The sequence below is a fragment of the Narcine bancroftii genome, chromosome 2 (genome assembly GCF_036971445.1).
Source record: "Narcine bancroftii isolate sNarBan1 chromosome 2, sNarBan1.hap1, whole genome shotgun sequence".
NCBI classification, from domain to species: Eukaryota; Metazoa; Chordata; class Chondrichthyes; order Torpediniformes; family Narcinidae; genus Narcine; species Narcine bancroftii.
Genome location: NC_091470.1, coordinates 171,728,978 through 171,749,810, shown reverse-complemented (window position 1 = coordinate 171,749,810; position 20,833 = coordinate 171,728,978). Strand labels below are relative to the sequence as shown.

The 20,833-nt window shown below is 48.8% G+C and overlaps 1 protein-coding gene across 1 annotated transcript in view; it reads left to right on the top strand.

Moving 5' to 3' along the window:
* The first annotated feature begins 6,146 nt into the window (after window positions 1-6,146).
* The window catches only part of ece1 (endothelin converting enzyme 1), a 235,351-nt gene continuing 220,664 nt past the window's right edge, over window positions 6,147-20,833 (top strand). The window contains exon 1 of the mRNA XM_069919098.1: window positions 6,147-6,350. Coding sequence (XP_069775199.1) covers window positions 6,162-6,350 — 189 coding nt within the window. The 5' untranslated portion in view covers window positions 6,147-6,161. The remainder of the gene's footprint in view (window positions 6,351-20,833) is intronic.

Here is a 20,833-nt window from a genome sequence, read left to right as displayed (position 1 = left end):
GAAGCAGAATCATAATTCTCGAAATTCATTGTTTTGCGGCAGCTTCACAGTGCAAGGAATTATATAAACCACCTTAGAAAATAGTGCAAGAAAAAGAAAATGTCAAAGCCAGGCCATGTCTGTGATTCATTCAGGAATCTGATAGCAGCAGGGAAAAAGCTGGCCTGTGGAATACAGAGCTATGCTACGATTTTATGGGTGAAATGTTCATTCTGGTCCCATATGACCTCTCATTTGTGTATTAAAGATTCAGTGGCAACATGTAAAGAAGTTGTCCACCTGTGATGAACACCTATACACTCATTAACCTGGCGCCACCCCATTCTGTGGCTTCTCCCTCTTGACCCTGTATAAAGGCTCCAACATCATAACCCCTCCCTAGAGAGCCTGGGTCACAGCACAGGATGACCTTCAAGTTCATTATAAATAAGAGCTGATAGTTTCGTAACTCCAGTGTTTCGGATTATTGATAGCGCATCAATTTTACAATTTTTTTTTCCTCAATGATGGAACAACTCTTGAAGCTTGATAATCTGGAGATCAAGCCTCCGACTGCTTTGAACTCTGGCTATGTTGCTTTGAGGTCTTTCTGCAGAATTCCTCTGGAATCGTGGCCACGGAGGCAAACAAGCTGCACCTACATTTCTCCTGGTTTTCCCAAAGATCAGGGATGCCTCAATGTACAGGGACATGCTCAAGGACCAGTACAGAGAGAAAGTTAATGAAGTATACGCCAGGCACATGCGAGCGACAAGTTCCGGGCCCAGTGGGGATTTGCACAAATGTTTAACTCCATTCGGTGTCAGCTGCCCAAAACACAGGATTTGATCCAGGACGCCTATGTAGCAGGCATCAGATTGGACTATGTGTGCCAGAGGCTACTCGACCAGAATAAGTTGGACTTAAAAGGGGCGATTGACCTTGTGAAGTTGCTGGAAATCACCTTTCATAACATGAAGGTTTACTCAGCGAACAGTGCGGGGTCCACACAGGGACGCAGATTTACAGGCCAGCAGTCTGCTTCCATGTCTAGCAAGTGAGCCCAACACAGCCGCGGTCTCCCAGGAGCACCTGAAGTGCCACTTTTGTGGCCAACCAAAGCACCTCCGAAAACGTTGCCTGGCAAAAGATGCAACATGTGCTTGGCGTGCAAAGGTGTGTCAATCACAGTTGTCTTCCAGTTCCAGCGCTGCCATGTGCACAGCATGGTGGGGGGGGGGGGGGGGGGGGGGTGGGCTGCCATCATCTCCTGAAGACAACCACGCTGCTACACGGGGGCCGCCATCTTGGGTGCCGTCAACCTCCGACGATAACCAGACCACCTTGATACGGTCCCCACCTGCCCCAGTCACTCCGGTCGAGTTGCCCTACCCTCAGCAGGTCGACAGAGCGCTGGAGGTCCAGGATTCAACAATGGCCCCAGCTATGGCACAGCGACTGGCTCTCCACCGGTCACAATAGAAGACCAGGCCACCGGACAGGCATAACTTTGTGCCCCATGTCACCCCGCTGGGCAAAATTAAAAGAAAACAAAGAGTGAAAGTGGTGAACTGCTGTACATTAATTTATCTTGCTCCATCCCATCCTATGACTGGACCCGTGATTCTTCCTTCTTCACCTAGTATAAAGGGTCAAACACCATAACCCCTCCCCAGAAAGCCTGGGTCACACAGGACAGGATGACCTTCAAGTTTATTGTATTAAAAGTCTGTTATTCTTTAACTCCAGCCATTTGTGTTATTGACAGTGCATCACCACTGCAGTTGGATATATCCTTTAACGACAGATCATTATATCATATAATAATTCATGAAGGTTGAAGTAAAAAGCTAGAAAAACTCAGCTGTCCTTTATGTAGCAAAGATGAAATTATATAAAAATACATAACGTAACTACATGTACATACATTATTATGATACTGTTCGTGGGATTTTACTGTGTAGCAGCTGATTGGATTACTTCCCAAATTAAATCAATAACTGTACTTAAGAAATTCTCCATTGACCTGGAATTTTTTGGTTTCTTTGATAGGAAATGTCAGTTTCGACGGTAACAGGCCCTTTCCAACCCACAAGCCCATGCTGCCCAATTGACCTACAGTCTCCATGTGTTTTGGCGGGTGGGTGGAAACAGGAGCTTGTGGAGGAAGCACGCGCAGACAGGGGGAGAACGTCGAAACTCCTGACAGAGAGAGCTGGATTTGATCCCGAGTCGCCAAAATGCTAACCGCATCGCCCAAAACAAAATGGTGGTCAGAGTCCACGTTCCCTCTGCGCTGTGTGTGCGCACAAATGCCCGGTGTGCACGCATGCACACACGCAGCTTAGAAGGACCGCTGGTCAGAGTACAGTGTGTTTCTTCGCAGTAACTCAGAGTAATTGTAGTCACTGAATACATTATCCATGGAGATCGTTTTCATTTTACTTTAAAATTAAATAGCTTCCTCCCATCGGGAGAAGGCAAAGGTACAAAAGCATGAACTGGCAGGCTTAAAGACAGTTTCTTCCCTGCAGCCATCAGGCTCCTGAATGAGCCCCATATCAGTGCTAGGAGGCTGCCCTTGCTAGATGCAAAGTGATCTTCCTTTACGCTGTAACCCTACATCTGTGTCTGTGCTCTTCATACAGCTAATATGAAGTGTTGGAGACGTTCTGTGGGTCTGTTAACAGAACCCATCTCATTCCACTGGAAATTTTGTGACAAGTTAACTTCAACTTTAAATGTAATTTGTTTAATATAATTTCATGGCCAAAGGTGCTTAACAGTTGAGATTTAAAATGTAATGATGTGAAAAGATAAACATGCAAACATTGATCTTCCAAGTGATTGGATAGCTGGCTGGAACCAGTTAATTGAATCAGGTTACCTGGGAAACTGAATGTGTGCTTCCATCCGAAAGGCCGTAATGAGTCTACCTCAGATCCTGAGAGCACAGTGTCCACAGACTGTGGAGTCGGGTGAGCAAGGGACTTCAGTAGGAAGGGCGCATGTGACAGAATTAAATAAACTGATTACATGAAATAAATGTTTTGAGATAGACATGGCAGGGCAGTTATTTAGTAGCAAAACATGAATGTCTGCAGACCCTGTGATTGAAGTGAAAACACAACGCTGGAGAAACTCAGCAGGTCGAACTGTGTACTTTGCAGAGCAAAGATAAAGATACATAACCAACGTTTCGGGTTTGAGGACTTCATCCAGGTGTGAGCAAAATGTAGGCAGGCGCCCGAACAAAATGATGGGGAGGGGGGAGGAGCACAGTCCCACAGGCAGGAGGCAATAGGTGGATAAGGGAGAGAAGGCATCGCGGCAAACAAGGGGAGGGAGAAGGCTCTATGGCAAATATTCAGTTGGATGCATACGGTAGTTAGGAAAAGTCAGATGGATCTGGGTGAATGAGGGCATATGGGACCAGCTTGAGCAGACAAGTGGACAAGTTGAGCTGAAGGGCCTGTTGCCGTCCTGTAAAATGCCGTGATTCTATGACGTATGCATTTACAAAAGGCGAATCCTGCTTGGCATATAGTTCGCTTTTTTTAAGATTAGTTGGTGGAATAAATGAGGGTGAACGAGGAAGAGGTGATGTATTTGGAATTTTAGGAGCCCTTTGAAAAGGTGATATGAGGGATAATTAAACCCAATCAGTGCTTGGCTTATTAGGGATAATATGCATGGTGGAGAAGGATTGGATGGACAGACAACAGTAATTTCAGGGGCTCTGTCTTGTGGGGTGACACTGGGGTCAATTGTTCTCAACTTGGTTCAGGCATCCCAGTTAATTGGTCGTGCAGTTTCTCGGTGAAATAACCCATTTTTGCTGTTTCCACTGGGCCACTTTTAACCTGCTTTCCCATTGATCACAAGTCATCCCTGCGGACAGGGACAGTCCTGGGATGCAACTTGTCCTTCTTCCACTGGTTTAATCGGCATGCCGGCATCAGCTGATGCTGGGGATGTGAGTAGGGGTCGAGGCCGTCAATTCTCAACATGATTTTACGTCATTTGACGCCAGCGAGCTGACTGTGGCCTGTCATCAAGAAGCCAAGTAATATCCCGAATGAGCATTTTAATTTGCAAGCAGCTGATTGTTTCTCTTTTCCACTGGGCCTTTAACTAGTCAATTGGCCGTCAATTCCTAGGACAAGGTTCCAGTAGAAAAAGGGCTTTAGATAAGGTCTCAAAACACAGTGCTGGAGAAACTCAGCAGGTCAAACAGTGTTCTTTATACAGCAAAGTTAAAGATACATCACCAACGATTGGGCTTGAGCCCTTCGTCAAGTTTCTCCAGCATTTTGTTTTTACTTCAACCACAGTGTCTGCCGTCTTTTGGTTTTACTCAGATCAAACTTTATATAGCAAAGATAAAGATAAATAACAAAGTTTCAGGCTTGAGCCCTTCATCAAGGCAAAATGTAGGCAGTCACCCAAACAAAATGGTGGGGGGGGGAGGGGCGGAACACAGTCCCACAGGCAGGAGGTAATAGGTGGATTCGTGAGGATTCTTTTTGTGTTGAAAAGTGACCCGTTTCACCAGCGATCGAGGCTGAGCACCGTTATAAGATGCAATTAGTTGAAGTGTCTGTCATCAAGAAGCCAAGTAATATCCCGAATGAGCATTTTAATTTGCAAGCATCTGGCCTTACATAGCTAAGCATTGGCTTCCTTTCTTGACTTGAGATGGCATCTTGTGCTCATACCCTGAGGCTCAAACCTAAAACATTGGTTATGCATCTTCTATTTGCTAAATAAAGTACCCTGACCTGGTGAGTTTCTGCAGTGTTGTGTTTTTACCGCTACAAGCCCGATGGACTCTAAATCCAGCAGCAATAGGAATTCACCAAGACAATGGCTACTTAAACAAAATTGTTTTTATTTTCTTAATACAGAATAATAAAATCAATATTTAACTTATCACGATTAAGTTACTTAACTTAATCCCCTCCTAATTCTAAGTGTGCGTCAAGATGGTTCTTTTTCACCGTCCAGTTCACTTCTCCAAGTTCACTGGTATCAGGCAGTTTTCAGTGTACTGTGCACAGAATTAAACAGTCATTACATGAAATAGGCTCTGGTGTTGTTACCAGACAGGAAGGCTTTGGTGGGTGCAGAGAGAACGTTGGACACACAAACTGATTTCTTTCAAGTGCCTTTCCAAAGAAACATGCCTTCTATCAGGTTACTGCAAAGAATTCTTCTTTTCCCCTAACTAGCCAGTAGAGAGATTTCGAATAGGCTGAACTCAGAACTCAAAACACTTCTTGAAATGGGGCCTTCACCAGGCTTTTCACTCTTGCCGGCGACTGCTGGAGCTTTCATCTTCCCCTCTCTCTCTTTCAGTTTTTGTTTTTGTAATGTGGTTTGCTTGTGCAAAGTGAACGGAGCGCCCTCATTTGATACCCCCTTTTCAACATCTATTTCATTAACTTAATCCATTCCATGACTCGTGTTTTACTCTTTGAGATAAGGGGAGCAAGTTTGCTGCTGTCACAGAACCAGGATGGGTTGTGAAGAGGAGGTCGAGAGGCTTCAGATGGGCAAGGTGGACGGGAGACAGCAAGGCAGACCAAATGTAGCGTGGGAACATGTGGGACTTAGAATGTCGGGTGAGCGCTGCTGCGCGAATGATTCTGACCCAAAGGCCACAGGCTTTAATTAGCTTAAACTTGTACCCCGGGTCTTGGCGCACTGCTGCCCCCTTGAAGGGGTCCACCTTTATAGGGGCTGGTGATTGACAGCGAGCAGGTGGGGCCAGCCGGGCACCTGCAGGTACAGTGGTTGCCCCCTACAATAGGCCAGTAGGAGTGCGGCCAGTATCACTGCACTTCGGTAGAGACATTTAAAGAGGAATGGACGGAGAAGTCTTTTAAGTGGTGAGAGTTGACCTGGCCAATCCATCCTTGTGGACCTGATCCCTGAAGTTGCCCAGAAAAGTTATCATTAGTGAACTGAAAGTTTAAAACAAAGTGCATTCAGAACACCCTGGCGCTGCAAACTTTATTCCTAATCGTGGTGCATATTTTAACCACTGATCTAATGGGGGGACGGGGAGGGGGGGCGACTCCCCATTTGGTTCAGTGCAGAGTTTTGGAACTCGCTCGTCCCAGGATCCCGGGGGAGGGGAGGGGGAGGGGAGGGGGAGGGTGCCTGCTAATTGGTGCGCGATGCGCCGCCGGTCCCACCCCCGTGGCTTGATTCGCCGGCTCCTTTCGTTGCCTGCGCCCGTCCATCAAGGAGGGGCGGCCGCTGCTGCTGCCCGGTGCCTGTGCTCCAGTGCGCGGCCAAGGCAGGGTCGGCGCTCCGGAGGGCGAGAGCGGCGGAAGAAAGGGAGGCGAAGCGGAGCAGCAACAATGGTAGGAGGAGGGGTTTTGCTGCTTGGCAGCGGGAACGGTGCTGAGAGCCTCGGGGGGGTGGAGGGGGGGGGGGTCCTGCAGGGGCTTCTCCGCGGGGTTGAGTGGACCTGTGTCCTGCGGGTTCCACTCGATGTTCATTACCAGTGCGGCCAGACCCAGCTTGGAAACTCTGGCAAAGCCAAGCCCACCGCGCTTGTTATGTCACCCCCCCCCCTCCCTCCCCAGACCCATTTGTTGCCACTTTACGGGGCACAAAGTGCGTTGCCTCCCAGGTGGGCACAAGGCGGGGCGCGGGTGGGCACAAGGCGGGGCGCGGGTGGGCACAAGGCGGGGCGCGGGTGGGCACAAGGCGGGGCGCGGGTGGGCACAAGGCGGGGCGCGGGTGGGCACAAGGCGGGGCGCGGGTGGGCACAAGGCGGGGCGCGGGTGGGCACAAGGCGGGGCGCGGGTGGGCACAAGGCGGGGCGCGGGTGGGCACAAGGCGGGGCGCGGGTGGGCACAAGGCGGGGCGCGGGTGGGCACAAGGCGGGGCGCGGGTGGGCACAAGGCGGGGCGCGGGTGGGCACAAGGCGGGGCGCGGGTGGGCACAAGGCGGGGCGCGGGTGGGCACAAGGCGGGGCGCGGGTGGGCACAAGGCGGGGCGCGGGTGGGCACAAGGCGGGGCGCGGGTGGGCACAAGGCGGGGCGCGGGTGGGCACAAGGCGGGGCGCGGGTGGGCACAAGGCGGGGCGCGGGTGGGCACAAGGCGGGGCGCGGGTGGGCACAAGGCGGGGCGCGGGTGGGCACAAGGCGGGGCGCGGGTGGGCACAAGGCGGGGCGCGGGTGGGCACAAGGCGGGGCGCGGGTGGGCACAAGGCGGGGCGCGGGTGGGCACAAGGCGGGGCGCGGGTGGGCACAAGGCGGGGCGCGGGTGGGCACAAGGCGGGGCGCGGGTGGGCACAAGGCGGGGCGCGGGTGGGCACAAGGCGGGGCGCGGGTGGGCACAAGGCGGGGCGCGGGTGGGCACAAGGCGGGGCGCGGGTGGGCACAAGGCGGGGCGCGGGTGGGCACAAGGCGGGGCGCGGGTGGGCACAAGGCGGGGCGCGGGTGGGCACAAGGCGGGGCGCGGGTGGGCACAAGGCGGGGCGCGGGTGGGCACAAGGCGGGGCGCGGTAGACCAGTCAACAAGTGGTCGCTCACTTCAATGAGCGGCACTGGCCGGGAGAGATGAAGTTTGACAGTAGTTCTATTACTGGGAGCGGCGAGGTCCTGGGGTTGGAAGAGTTTGCGGATAAACCATTGCCAGAGAAGAACCCCCCGTGTCAAGGTGATGGACATCTCTCAGGAGCTGGCAAGAGGGTGGGAGAGAGACTCCCCTGCCGGGTGGAAAGGGTCCGACCGAAGGAACATCAGCGACGCTGAAAAGCAGGTCCCTGCCAGAGAAGAGGAAGCCTTCAACAGATCAGACGACCCCTCCCTCCCCCAACCTACCCCCCCCGCCCAGGGAAGGGGGTGCATTCCGTTCGGTGGGAGTGGGCAGCGCTCACTGAATAAACCCTCCATTGCACCGTTTGCAAACTGTTCCCTCCAGTCTGTTCCTTGTCAGATGTGGGTTTCACTCTGCTGAATCTCGGCCACTTTTTCATATCAGCGGGTGGGATTTAAAAAGCCGGGGTGGGGGTGTGGGGGGGAGGGTGTGGAGAGTTTTTATTGGAAACTCTTTGATTGGGATTGAAGTTACATGATGTTCTTTTTATCGCTTTAAATGGGGTTACTGTTTTGGGGATTGTTTCAAAGCAAATTTCAAAACCTGCCTGGATATACAACTCTCTCCCTCTCTCCCTCTCTCTCTCTCTCTCTCTCTCTCTTTCTCTCTTTCTTCCCTCCCCGCCCTGCCTCCTTCCCCGTGTCACTTTTCATCTTTTCGTCAGCTCCCGCTCCCTCTCTCCTTCCCCCTGTCACTTTTCATCCAGCTCCCACTCCCTCTCCCTCCCTCCTTCCCCCTATCACTTTTTCCCCAGCTCACTCCCGCTCCCTCTCCCTCCCTCCTTTCCCTATCACTTTTTCCCAACTCACTCCCGCTTCCTTCTTCCCCGTCATCTTTTCCCCAGCTCCCTCCCTCCTTCCCCTGTCACTTTTTCCCCAGCTCCTGCTCCCTCTCCCTCCCCCTGTGACTTTTCCCCAGCTCCCTCTCCCTCCCTCCTTCCCCTGTCACCTTTTCCCCAGCTCTTGCTCCCACTCCCTCTCCCTCCCTCCTTCCCCGTCACTTTTCCCCCAGCTCACTCCCCCTCCCTCCTTCCCCCTGTCATCTTTTCCCCAGCTTCCGCTCCCCCATCTGTTTCCTTTCACAAAGCCAAAATCAATTCTCACCTCTCCTCATGTCAGGTAACTCCTTTTAACTGTTAGTCTGGACTCCTCTCCCTTCCTCTCTCCAGCCTTTATTCAGTTGCCCTTCTCTTTGTTTTACCTTGAGGAAGAGCTCAGGCCTGAACATCGGTTACAATGTATATATACTTTTGCCTTCAATCGACACTGTGGACTGGCCGAGTTCCTCCAGCATTTTTTTAAATACAACACGAGTGGCTTAGTCCCTTTATTAAACTGAGATATCATTGGAATTCGGGACTCCCAACTCCATGGCAACCCTCTTGTTTTAAAAAGATGCTCATAAATATTCCAGCTTTGTATTTGCTGTGCTGCAGGTTTGATTAATTGGGCGAATTAGTTGATCCCTGGTGGAAAGCTCACTGCTAGAGACAGTGACAAGTGATGCTCCTGTTGGGCCGAGCAACGCTGCTCTCCAAGAACACTGCAAGCATAAATTGAGTTCAGTGTTCCCTTCGGGGAAATAAATGATTATGAGCGTTTTGTTCCTGTGAGATTTGAAGCTGTTGTGGTCTGGATTCATGAACTCAATTGCTGAGGTGAGCGAATGTGGCGAGGGGAGCGATTGGTGGGTCAGTCCATACCCACCAGAGTTTCAAATAACAAGGTTCGGAAAGGCATTGTACAGTGTAGATGCTGTGACACGACTTTCCGCAGCTGGAAAGTTGAACCTGGGTGTGTGTTCTCTGACGACAATGATGAGGGGAACATTCATTTTGGGAAGGACTGTAAACCTTGGAATTGAACAGTCAAAAGGACGGTCATTGCATATTTTCAAACCAATTGATATTTGCCAAAGCAGGCAATGAAAGAATATGTCGAGCGTTGAGGGGAAGAGCAAGTGTGTGGTGCTAAGTGGCTTCTTCCTACCCTCTTTTTTAAAAAAAAACATATTTTAGTGTTGAGATTCTGGTACTGTGCCTGAATCTGAGTGCAATACTTTTGAAAATTGCCTGATTAAAGAGCACTTCACAATGTTCCGAGGTTGTAAAAGATGCGATTCAAACAAAAGCCATTCTTTTGATTTTAGTTCTCATGGAAACAACTGTATCTGTAACTTGGAACAGCTGGTATCAAATTGAGCATAGAATTTGGGCATGTTTTAGTAAATGGCACAAGGTACAGGGTATAGAGCTGTGAATGCACAATGCAGGTTCAGTGTTACCAGACCCCCCACGTAATTATAGTAAGACCTCTATGGTCTCACTATTTCAAACCTTGTACAATTGTTGAATTTTGTTTAATTTTAAATTTAAACGTAGACGCAAGCCCTTTCAGCCCACGAGCCCGTACTGCCCAATTACGCACAATTAACCTACATCCCCGGTTCATTTTGAACGGCGGGAGGAAACCAGAGCACTTGGAGGAAACCCACGCAGGCACAGGGAGAGCATGCAAACTCCTTGCAGACAGCACGGGATTTGAACCCCAGTCACCACTACTGCAACAGCGTAGTGCTAAATGTACCGTGTTGTACCTTCATGTTTGCTTTCATTCTAGTGTGCTGAACACTCGTCCTTTGTACATTCATTCTCTCTATTTGCCACCATTTTAAATAATGCTGTTTTTGCATTTGTCCTGTTCAAGTAGATAGCTTATCCATTTTCTGCTGATTAAGCCATATACTTGCCCATTCACTTTCTTCAACTTAATCACTTGAATCCCATTTGCATCCTTTGCTATGCCCTCCAGTTTTGTGTAATAAACAAATTTTGAAATATCTCACTCAGTTCCCTCCCCTAAATCCTTGATAATGCATTGGATGCAATTGGAGCCCCAACAGAGGTTGCCTTCCTGGGGGGAAAAAAAATAGCCAATTGTTGCTTCCTGTCTGCTTAACTAGTTTTCAGTCAATCAACCTGATCCCCTGTGCTTGGATTTTTGCAGATTAACCTTTGCTGTGGAACTTTATCAAAGGCCTTCTGGGCATCGGATGCATCCCCTGATGCTTCCCTTATCTGTCCGGATACATTGTCAAAACATTCCGGTAGATTTGGCAGCCACACACCCTTTGCCTTTCACGAACCTGTGTTGATTTTTTGCTACTTTTTTTAAGGCAGTGTCAATAAAAAATTCCAGCTTAATCCCCACATCTGATGTTGGACTACTGATCTGCACTCTTCCTCCATTTTAAATGGTGGGTTACATTTACCTCTCTCCTGTCTGCAGAATTCTTTCATAATTGACGGAATTTGGAAGATGATGACCAGTGCAGACAGTATTTAAGTATGTGGGGAATGCACTTAGGGCAGCAGGCAAGTGGAACACCTCCACTTGCAGATTCCCCTATGAGTGATTCACTCTTATCATTCAGGCCCATTAATTTCCCCCACCGCAACATTTTCACCACCTCAAATTTCCCTCTGACTCTAATAAACCCCCAGTGGTTTGAGAAATTATTTGTATTTCCTTCTGTGATGACAGAATTAAAGTGGTTGTTTCACTGTTTTATCATTTCAGTGTTTCCCATTAGAAATTCTCTTGTTTCTGACCGCATCTTTTTACATTTGTGGAAGCTTCTATGATCCACTTTTATGTTCCTTGAAAGCTTATTTTTTTTGGCTCTGGATCTTTTTCAAATGATTTTAACCTGTTCCCATCCACAGGCTTGAATTTCTTTTGTGTGTGGCAACGCTAGACAGTTATTTTTTTGGATTGAGTGTGATCCATTGGCTATGATTGAGTAGCTTTTCCTTTTGTGTTCTTTGCATTTCTTTCTGAAATTTTAGCCATTGTCAGTACCCAATACTACCTTTCACTGAAATTGATTGACGTGTTTTCTTCACAATACAATTAGTCAGCGCCTCTGCTTCCTCAGGAGTTTGCGGAGGGTTTGATATGACACCAGGGACCCTGGCAAATTTCTACAGGTGTGTGGTGAAAAGTGTGCTGGCCGGCTGCATCATGGTCTGGTCTGGGGACCCCAATACCCCTGAGCGTAAAGCACTGCAAAAGGTAGTGGGCACGGCCACTGTCAAGAACATCTACAGGGAACGCTGCCGTCAGAGAGCAGCAGTGATCGTCAAGGATCCACACCACCCAGCACATGCTCTGTTCTCGCTGCTGCCATCAGGAAAGAGGTACCGGTGCCACAAGACTCACTCCACCAGGTTCAGGAACAGCTGCTCCCCCTCCACCATTAGACTCCTCAACACAAACTCAATCAGGGGCTCACTAAGGACTCTCACTTGTGCACTTTATTGATTTTTTTTTTCTTTCTTTGTTTACATGTGTACGTTGAGTACAGTTTCTTTGCACTATCAATAAGTAGCAATTCTGCCTCATCCACAGGATGAAGAATCTCAGGGCTGTATGTGATGTCATGTATGTACTCTGACAATAAATCTGATCTGAAGTTTCCCATAACTCACTCCATAAAGCTTTGGAGTTTAGATTTGGATTAGTGATTCTAGTTTGATTGGAAATTATACTTCACTTTCCATTGTGATGAAGAATCATACTAGGGCTACTCTCTCATGAAGGACTTGACATTACTATCCTCTTGGCTTTGCAACTCCTTTTATCTCAGTCACATGGGCCATCTCTCTCAGTTCTGTGTCTCATTTCACTGCAAAATCTCTTCGAGGGATGGCTTACCCTGAAGATGTTCCCTTCCTCTCTTTGTGAGAGTGTCTCTTACTGCCCCCCATCTGCACACTCCAGCTTCTCTCGACCTCTACGACCATGTTCTCACCCAGACGCATCCACAGCCATGTGTCCTTCCTGGCTACTTGCCTCCGCCACCATCTCGTGCCACGTGGATTCCATCTTTAGTTTGGCCTCCACCAGGATCTCTGGTACCTTTGCTGCACTGCCTCCTGCTCTCTTCACTTCTCCTGCTTGATCCTACAGACTACCCTCAGCTCGAGGTGCAGGTACAAGCAGACCCTCGCTCTCTTGCTACCACAGCTCCACACCTAACTCGCCACGATCTGCCACGTACCTCTCCTACACATGTTCAGCCACCATTTCTGATCCAAGGATCAGAAGCTCACCTCCCTGAAGACTACTTCCTCTGTAACTGAGCTCCTGATGTGGATCTCCACCATTGCCCTGGTGACCCACGGGAAGGAGCCTCAGCCTTGAGCTCCCACACTGGCCGTGGTGGCCTACAGGACCAAACCTCAAATGCAGGCCGTCACCTTGGTCGTGGCAATCCACAGGACCAAGCTGCCATCGTGCAATCCCACCCTGGCCCTGATGGCTCGCAGGAAGAAGTCTCCAACATGAACTCTCACCTGACCCCAGTGGCCTACAGGTCCAAGCCTCTGATGTGAACTTTCATCCTGGCCCCTGGTGGCCCCAAATAACCAAGATTCCATGGCATACTCTCTCTCTGGCCCCTCTCACTCTCCCACTCCAGCCTTTGACTTCCCCAACTCTCCCCTCGCTCTCTTGGATCTTTCCTACCCTCCACCTTCTGATCCACCCCATCCTCCTCCCCACTTGAAACCCTCCACCCCATTCATCCTCTTCCTCCACCAAACCCTCCTGGTCTTCCCCTCTCTGAGACAGAATGCCCTGTCCTCAGTAGAGTCCTCACCATGGTCACCCTTTGCCCACACCTCAATGAGATCCACACACACCATGGTGCTAAACTCTTCTGTTGACTTCATCTCTGTGCCAACTTCTACAGCCAGGATTCTCCATCCCAACCCCCCCCCCCCCACTGCAAGAACAGACCCCTTCTCCCACTTTAAACCTTTTTTCTCCTCCTGGACACATTGTTCTGGTCACCTTTTACCTTCCCCTCCAACAGGGCCCCACCAAAACTTATCAAGCCAATATATTGTGCACTATCTCTGAATTCATCATTTCCAGTCATTTCCCTGCCCAGCCTGCAACCTCATTGTTTCCCAACTCCGCACTGACTGTTTCTACCTTCTACCTAAGGTCCACAAACCCAATTTTCCTGGCAGGCCCATCGTGCACTGTCAGACTAAGACAACCCATAAATTGAACGAACTACACATCCTCTTCCGACTGGGCACCCTCCAACCAGATGGCATTACTATTGACTTTCATTAACACCCCCCCCCCACCATCTCCTTTCCCTATATCTGTCTCTATCTCTCCATTCCATCTCCTTTCACACAAACATGATACATTCTTACCTAGTCCCTTAACCTATCCAATTAACACTTTTCGTTGGTCTAGATTGCTCCCCCATTTATGACTTTCACATAGCCGCTGAGAAGCTGAAAGTTTGCATAAATTTTCCGCTCAGCTGGCAGCGTAAAAATGTCAAGACGGAATTTACTTGCTAAATTCCATCCGTCATTTTTCCTCCAGGACCTCTAGATATTTCTTATGGGCCACCTGCAGTATAAATTGACCACAGGCACTAATGAATGCGGCATTCTCCCACGTTTCCCCTCCGACAATCTCCACGGCAGAGAAAGTCGGTGTAAACACGCCTCCCATGTAAATGACCACTCTGGATTTTGCTGTTATCTGTGTGTAAAAATCATAATTGAATTCTGAGACTTTCTGATATATCCTGCATCTGGCTTATTGCCTTTGGCTCAGGCCCGAAATGTCGGCAATATATCTTTGTCTCCTGTAGGATGCTTAAAAGATCGGCTGAGTTCCTCTAGCATTTTCACTACAATCACAGACTTTTGTGTCTCACTGCCCCCTTTCTCTCCCAGTCTTTATTCAGACGCCTGCCGTTTTGCTTTTCCTTGAAGGGCTCAGGCCTGAAACGTCGGTAAAGTATCTTTAGTTCCCATGGACGCTGCGCGACCGGCTGAGTTCCTGCAGCATTTCTGTGTTTACTCATTCCCCATCCACATTGCCATCTCCCTTTCCCAACAGTGCTTCCTCTGTGGGGAATTTTTAAACCTCTGTATTTGTTTTGGGAAAGCATTGAGTTATATATTTATGATGTTTTTACAGCTACTGATAACATTTTTGATGTCTTTGCTCTGTTAAAAGTACTATTTTCAAACCGCCTCCATGCTTGATTTGGGGTGGCATGGTGAGTGGAACACAATTATAGGGCTCTAATCGGCCGCCGTTTGTAAGGAATTAGTATGTTTTCCCTGTGCCCTTGGTGGCTTCCTCCAGGTGTTTCTGTTTCCTACTGCATTCCAAAGGCATACCAGGTTAAAAGGTTAATTGGTCACGTGGGTGTATTTGGACAGCATGAGCTCGTGGACCAGAATGGTCTGTTACTGTGCAGTTCCTTGAAATTACTCCCTCAAGGGCTGCAAGTGAAAGGCGTCCAACAAGAAATTCTTCAACCACATTCAGACAGATTGCCCTTACTGATGGAGGGGGTAGCTGCCTGACTTCTGGGTTCAGGAGCAGGTGAATGGACAATGGAAGCCGGCTTCTTCGCCCACCAGACCGCAAGTATAGCGCCTTCGACCGTGAGTTACTGGGCATGTATCTGGTGGTACGGCATTTCCGCTATTTCTTGGAGGGGAGGACTTTTACCATCTTCACTGACCATAAACCCCTCACTCAGGCACTCGCGATGGCAAAGGTTCCCTGGTCGGCCCACCAGCAGCGTCGCCTCTCTTTCGTGTCGGAGCTTACCACCGACATTCGGCACAAGGCGGGGAAGGACAACGTGGTCGCTGATGCACTCTCGCGTCCGGCCATCTGCACACTGACACCCGGCCTCAACTTTGACCAGGTTGCCTGGGACCAGAAGTCAGACAAGGAGATGCGAGCCTTCACGACTGCCATCACGGGCCTGCGGTTCTGAGACCTCCCGACTCCTGGCTGCAAAGGCACCGTCCTGTGTGATGTCTCCATGGGCACCCTGCGACCAGTGGTTCCCCAGCAGTGGCGTAGGCAAGTCTTCCATCACATCCACGACCTTTCGCACCCGTCCATCAGGTCCACGGTCCGTATGGTGGCAGAGCAGTTCGTCTGGCGTGGGCTGCGGTAGCAGATCGCGGGCTGGGCCAGAACATGCACCCATTTCCAGATGTCCAAGGTGCACAGGCACACAGGGAACCCATGCAAGAGTTCGAGCACATCCTGGAACGGTTCAGCCACATTCACGTGTACATAGTCGGGCCCTTACCAGTTTCCCGGAGCAACAGTTACCTGTTAACGGTGGTAGACCGAACCACTCGTTGGCCTGAGGCGATCCCGATGCCGGACGCCTCCACGGACTCCTGCTCCTGAGCACTGTTGCACGGTTGGGTTGCCTGGTTCAGCGTTCTGAATCACCTCACCAGCGATTGGGGCACCCAGTTCACCTCTGGGCACAGGTCACCAACAGGTTGGGGATTGAGCTACACCGCACCATGGCCTATCACCCGCAGGCCAATGGGCTGATAGAGCATCTGCACTGCTACCTTAAGTCGACACTTATGGCCTGACTCACCAGTCCCGACTGGGTGGATGAACTGTCTTGGGTGCTCCTGGGCATCTGCTCCATGCCCAAGGAGGATCTGCAGGCGTCATCAGCTGAGCTGGTCTACAGCGCACCACTGGCACTGCCTGGTGAATTCATCAACGCGCCTCACAACCCCAAGTGGTCCCCACACGAGCTACTTCCCCACCTCTGGGCCTACTTCGCACCCCCACTGCCACCCAGGCACGGCACATGGCCAACCTACGTCCCCAGCGAGCTGCACTCCGCAGAGTACGTTTTTATTCGATGGGCCCCGCCTGCGGAACCTCTGCAGAGACCTTATGAGGGTCCGTACAGGGTTGTCCAGCGTTCAAGGTCTACATTCACGCTGGACATCGGCGGCGGGCGGGAGCTGCTTACTGTGGGCAGGCTGAAGCCAGCTCACCTCGACCCCACCGAACCAGTGATTGTGGCCCAGCCCAAGAAGCGAGGCCGCCCAGCTTAAAAAAGGACACTGGCGCCAGTTCTGGGGGGGGGGGGGGTGGGGGGGCTGTGTGGCGGCATGCCACTATACAGGTGAACCAACCCCGCTTGTAATCCACGTGGCAGGGCAGCTGGCCAAAATGGTACTGTCGGGGGTTTCGTCCTTCTTAGCACCGGGCTCAGAAGCCCGTGCTGGGGGAACCACGCGATGCTCGAGTGACGTTGGCGTCCCCCAGCGCGGTTCTCAGCTAGGTTTGGGCTGGGAGTATAAGTCCAGCCCGACAGCCAGCAATAAACCAGTTTTTCTGCTCACTGACTGGTTGTGTGTTCTTTCAGTAGCAGTGTAGCTGCTGTTACAGTCTGTTATATACAAAATAGTAAACCATTAAATTATTCATTAAACATTAAAATATTCCATAAAAGTGTGCCACATTTTATCAAACCAGTTTTCAAAATATTGCATCTAATCTTCTTGAGGTTCAAACATGTTAAGATTTGGGTCGTCCATTGAGCATAACTGGATAAAATCCTTCCATCTTAGCAAAATACATCTTCCAGCCATGCAAATGGCAAAAACTATCTCAAGGCAATCCGAGACTGATCATCGACTGAAAGGTCAATAGTTAAATGAACTCCAAGGAACTTGGTGGTCTTCGCTCTCTCTACGACATTTATTGATGTTTAGTGGCGGGTGGTCATTCCTGGTTGTCCTGAAGCCACATTGAGACCCAGGTTGTTACTCCCGCACCCCATCACGAGATTTTCCACCTCTTCCCTGAAGTGAGACTTGTTGTTGCTAATCATCTAATTTCAAACAACATTAAGCAAATTAAAAATTGGTGACTTCTGAAACCTGGATGCAATAAACAACACAAATATCCGGACTGGTAGATGGAGCCAAAATAATCTTGACCTGCTGATAGACTCATTCACTGAATCATGGTCTTTTTAAAATCATAATCTTGACCTGCCAGTGGAAATCTGCCTGTGGTCATCAACTCGCTAAAATTGTCAAAGTTACCAGCTTGGTCGCTTTGCAGTCTGGAAGCAGTTGTGGGCAACTTTGAAGCGCTGCAGGCAAACTATAGGAAAGAGATACAGGAGTTGACAAACAACTTCTTCCTTCAGGCAGTGGGAAAGCTGAACTGTTCACCCTAACCATCCGAGGCTCTCCTATTCACAAAGCAATATTTATTTATTTATTTGTACAGATGAATACTTGTCCTGTATGTATTGTTTGTCAGTTATGTCTGGTTGTGTCTGTGTGTTTTGCACAGAGGACTGGAGAACACTGTTTCACCGGGTTGTGTCCAGTGCAATCAGTTGACGATAAACTTTACTGTAGCAGGATCTTTCTTAATCAAGTTGCGTGGGTTGATTGAATTCATGGTAAAATTCAACATGTGCTGGAAGTTCGGAAGGCACCAGTGGTTGCTGGAACCTGGACACCCCACAAATAAAACCTTAGTCTGCTGAAGAAATTCAGCAGGTCGAGCAGAATCCACGGGGGTGAAAAGAATGGTTGATGCTTTGGGTCAGAACCTGACATCAATTCAACCGGTTCCTCCAATGGATTGTTTTATTTGGCCATATGTTTGGAGTCCGTTAAGGGGCGTTAACAGCAGTTGAAAGAAAGCTTTAATATTTTTACAAGCCTGTTGAGGGTTAGTGTTGTGTACAGAGGAGCCCTTTTACATTGGAAATGGCAGCATGGTGGGACTAGCATTGAACAGGTCGGTACAATAATGAAGTACAAAGAAACTTCAAAACTAATATTAGTTGTGGGCCCTTTGTGCTGCTCCACCATTCAACATGACAGTGGCCACTCACGCACTTCAGTTCCCTGTTCACACTTCACACGATTTCTTTAGCATCAAAGAATCTATCTCCTCCTTGAATAGATAGAATGACTTGGCCTGTGTGGTGGAGAATTCCACAGGATTGCCACTTTCTGGGCCAAGGCACTTCACCTGATCTTGATTCTAATTGGTGTATGGTGTGTGCTGGGGCGGTTACCTGAGATTCTCCAACCATCTGCCTGGCTCTGTGAGAATTTTATGAGCTTTTATTTCCCCCTCATGTGGAAAACTGACAATAGTGGCTGAATTGACATTCAGTCTTTCATTGACAATGAAGCTTGCACACCCAGAAATTAGTCGTGAAAACTTTTGTTTCACTCCCTCCGTGCAAGAACATCCTTCCCCATGTAAGAAAAGCACAAGTGCATGTACAGTTCCTTATGTGGCCTCGTGAATGTCCTGTACTGCTCCTGGAACCCAAATCTTTGTCCAATGGAGGCTACCCTATTAGCTTATCTGATTGCTTTCGTGGCTGATGTTTAAGGACACCCAGGTCTTGTTGCATGATCCCTTTTCCCAATCTCTCATCATTCATATAGTAGATGTGTTACGGAGTCCAGAGGACCCCAAAACCTAGCAGCAATAGATATGCACCACGACAAAGGGTTACGTAAACAAAAGTTGCTTTTAATATTTTTTGCACATGAAAACAGAATCAAACTTTAACATTACTATCAACTTAGTTAACCTACTTAACCCCCCCCCCCCCCACTCTAAGCACATGTGTGTGTAATGTATATATAAGTGTTGAAAAGTTCTTTGGTTCACTGGTTGCAGGCAATTCTTGGACTGTGCACAGAAGTTAGCATTAATAAAGTTCACCAGGCTTTGGTGCTTAACAAGCAAATGGTTACCACTCAGGAAGGTTCTTGTTGGTCTTCAGAGAGAGATTCCTTTTGTTCCAGGATATCCGCACTCAATTCCTTTTTAATCAATCTTGCTGACGAAACGTTCCCCCTTCAGGGTTCTCCAGATGATCCTCTTTCTTTCAGGTCACCACAGAGTTCCTTTCAGACAGCCGGTCTTCTCCTTTGACCAGGCAGTCTTCCAAGGTTTGCCTGCTTGTCCCTCTGGAACTGAAGTTTCTGTCGCTCCTCTCTCTCTCACTCCCCCCCCCCCCCCCTCATCTCTGAGAGCAAAGCTGTTCTCCTTCTGCCTGCAAAGATCACATGCTCTTCCAGGCAAGTTGCTGCTGTATGTTGCTACTTTGCTGCCTTTTGCAAAATAGCACTCTGCCAAAATTCTGTTGGTTTGTGTGCAACCTGCTCTACAATCATCCCAAACCACCTCAAAACACTCTGTCACAGATGCTAAAAACAAAGGCAGACTAATGATAATGAGTTTATTGCCATGCATATGGACAGTCCACATAGGCACCAAAATTCTTCATGATCCAGCAAAGTGGGTACTTTATAAAAAAACAATCAATGACTATTGTATATATTAAATTACCCCAATATGGAAAGGGGTAATAAATATAAAATATAATCAATATTCACAGATTGTGTAGAAATTAAAGTAGTGTTTCCATAGTGCAGACGGGTCTTTTGTGGTGCCAGAGTAATTTGTGGTTGAGGTAGGAGGAGAGAGCCAAGAACCAAGTCAAAGTTGATCAAATCATATTTATTTACATAAAACTGCATTTGTCACGAGTTCCCCAACTTGTTTGGGATTCAGGCATTCCCTGAGTTAAATATGTTCGATTACCTAGGTCTGTCTTTAATCTAATTTGTATTTAGTTGGAAACTGTACATACAGTTAGTTAGTGAAATTATTATCTTGGTATATGTTATATATAAATATAAATATATATATATATAATATATACAGCACACGCAGGCGCGCGCACACACACACACACACACACACACACACACACACACACACACACACACACACACACACACACACACACACACACACACTTGTAAAGGTTTATATATCTTTATATGCTTAGAAAACACTTCCCAATATACTTAAACATAATAATAATGCAGGTAATAAAACTTTTAATCGGACTTTAAGGCCGAGAGGCAGCCATTTTGTGGGGTGTCGTGGTGATGCATGCTGTTTCTTCCTTCCCCCTGCTCCGCCAGGCTACTTGACCCTTCGCTCACCCGTAGCTTTGCCCAGGCCACGTGCGGCATAAACTGATAGCGGCATTGCTACTTCTTCTTTTCCCACCCCTTCCCTCCCTGAGATCAGTGTGAGGGCTGGTGGCGGGCCGTTGGGGGAGTGCAGGTGCGGGGACTGTTGGTGACGCAGTAATAATGAAATTCCACATTTTCGGTCATTAATTTTAGAATTACAACAACCTTGCTCAAACCGGAATTTGATGCCATTCTACTTTCGTTCAGTTTGTCAGCTGTTCGTAAATCAGACGTTTTTAACCCGGGGACTGTCTGTAAATGGAAGGGCAGTGCGGAGAGTCATAGAACAGAGGGTTCTGGGAAAACAAATAC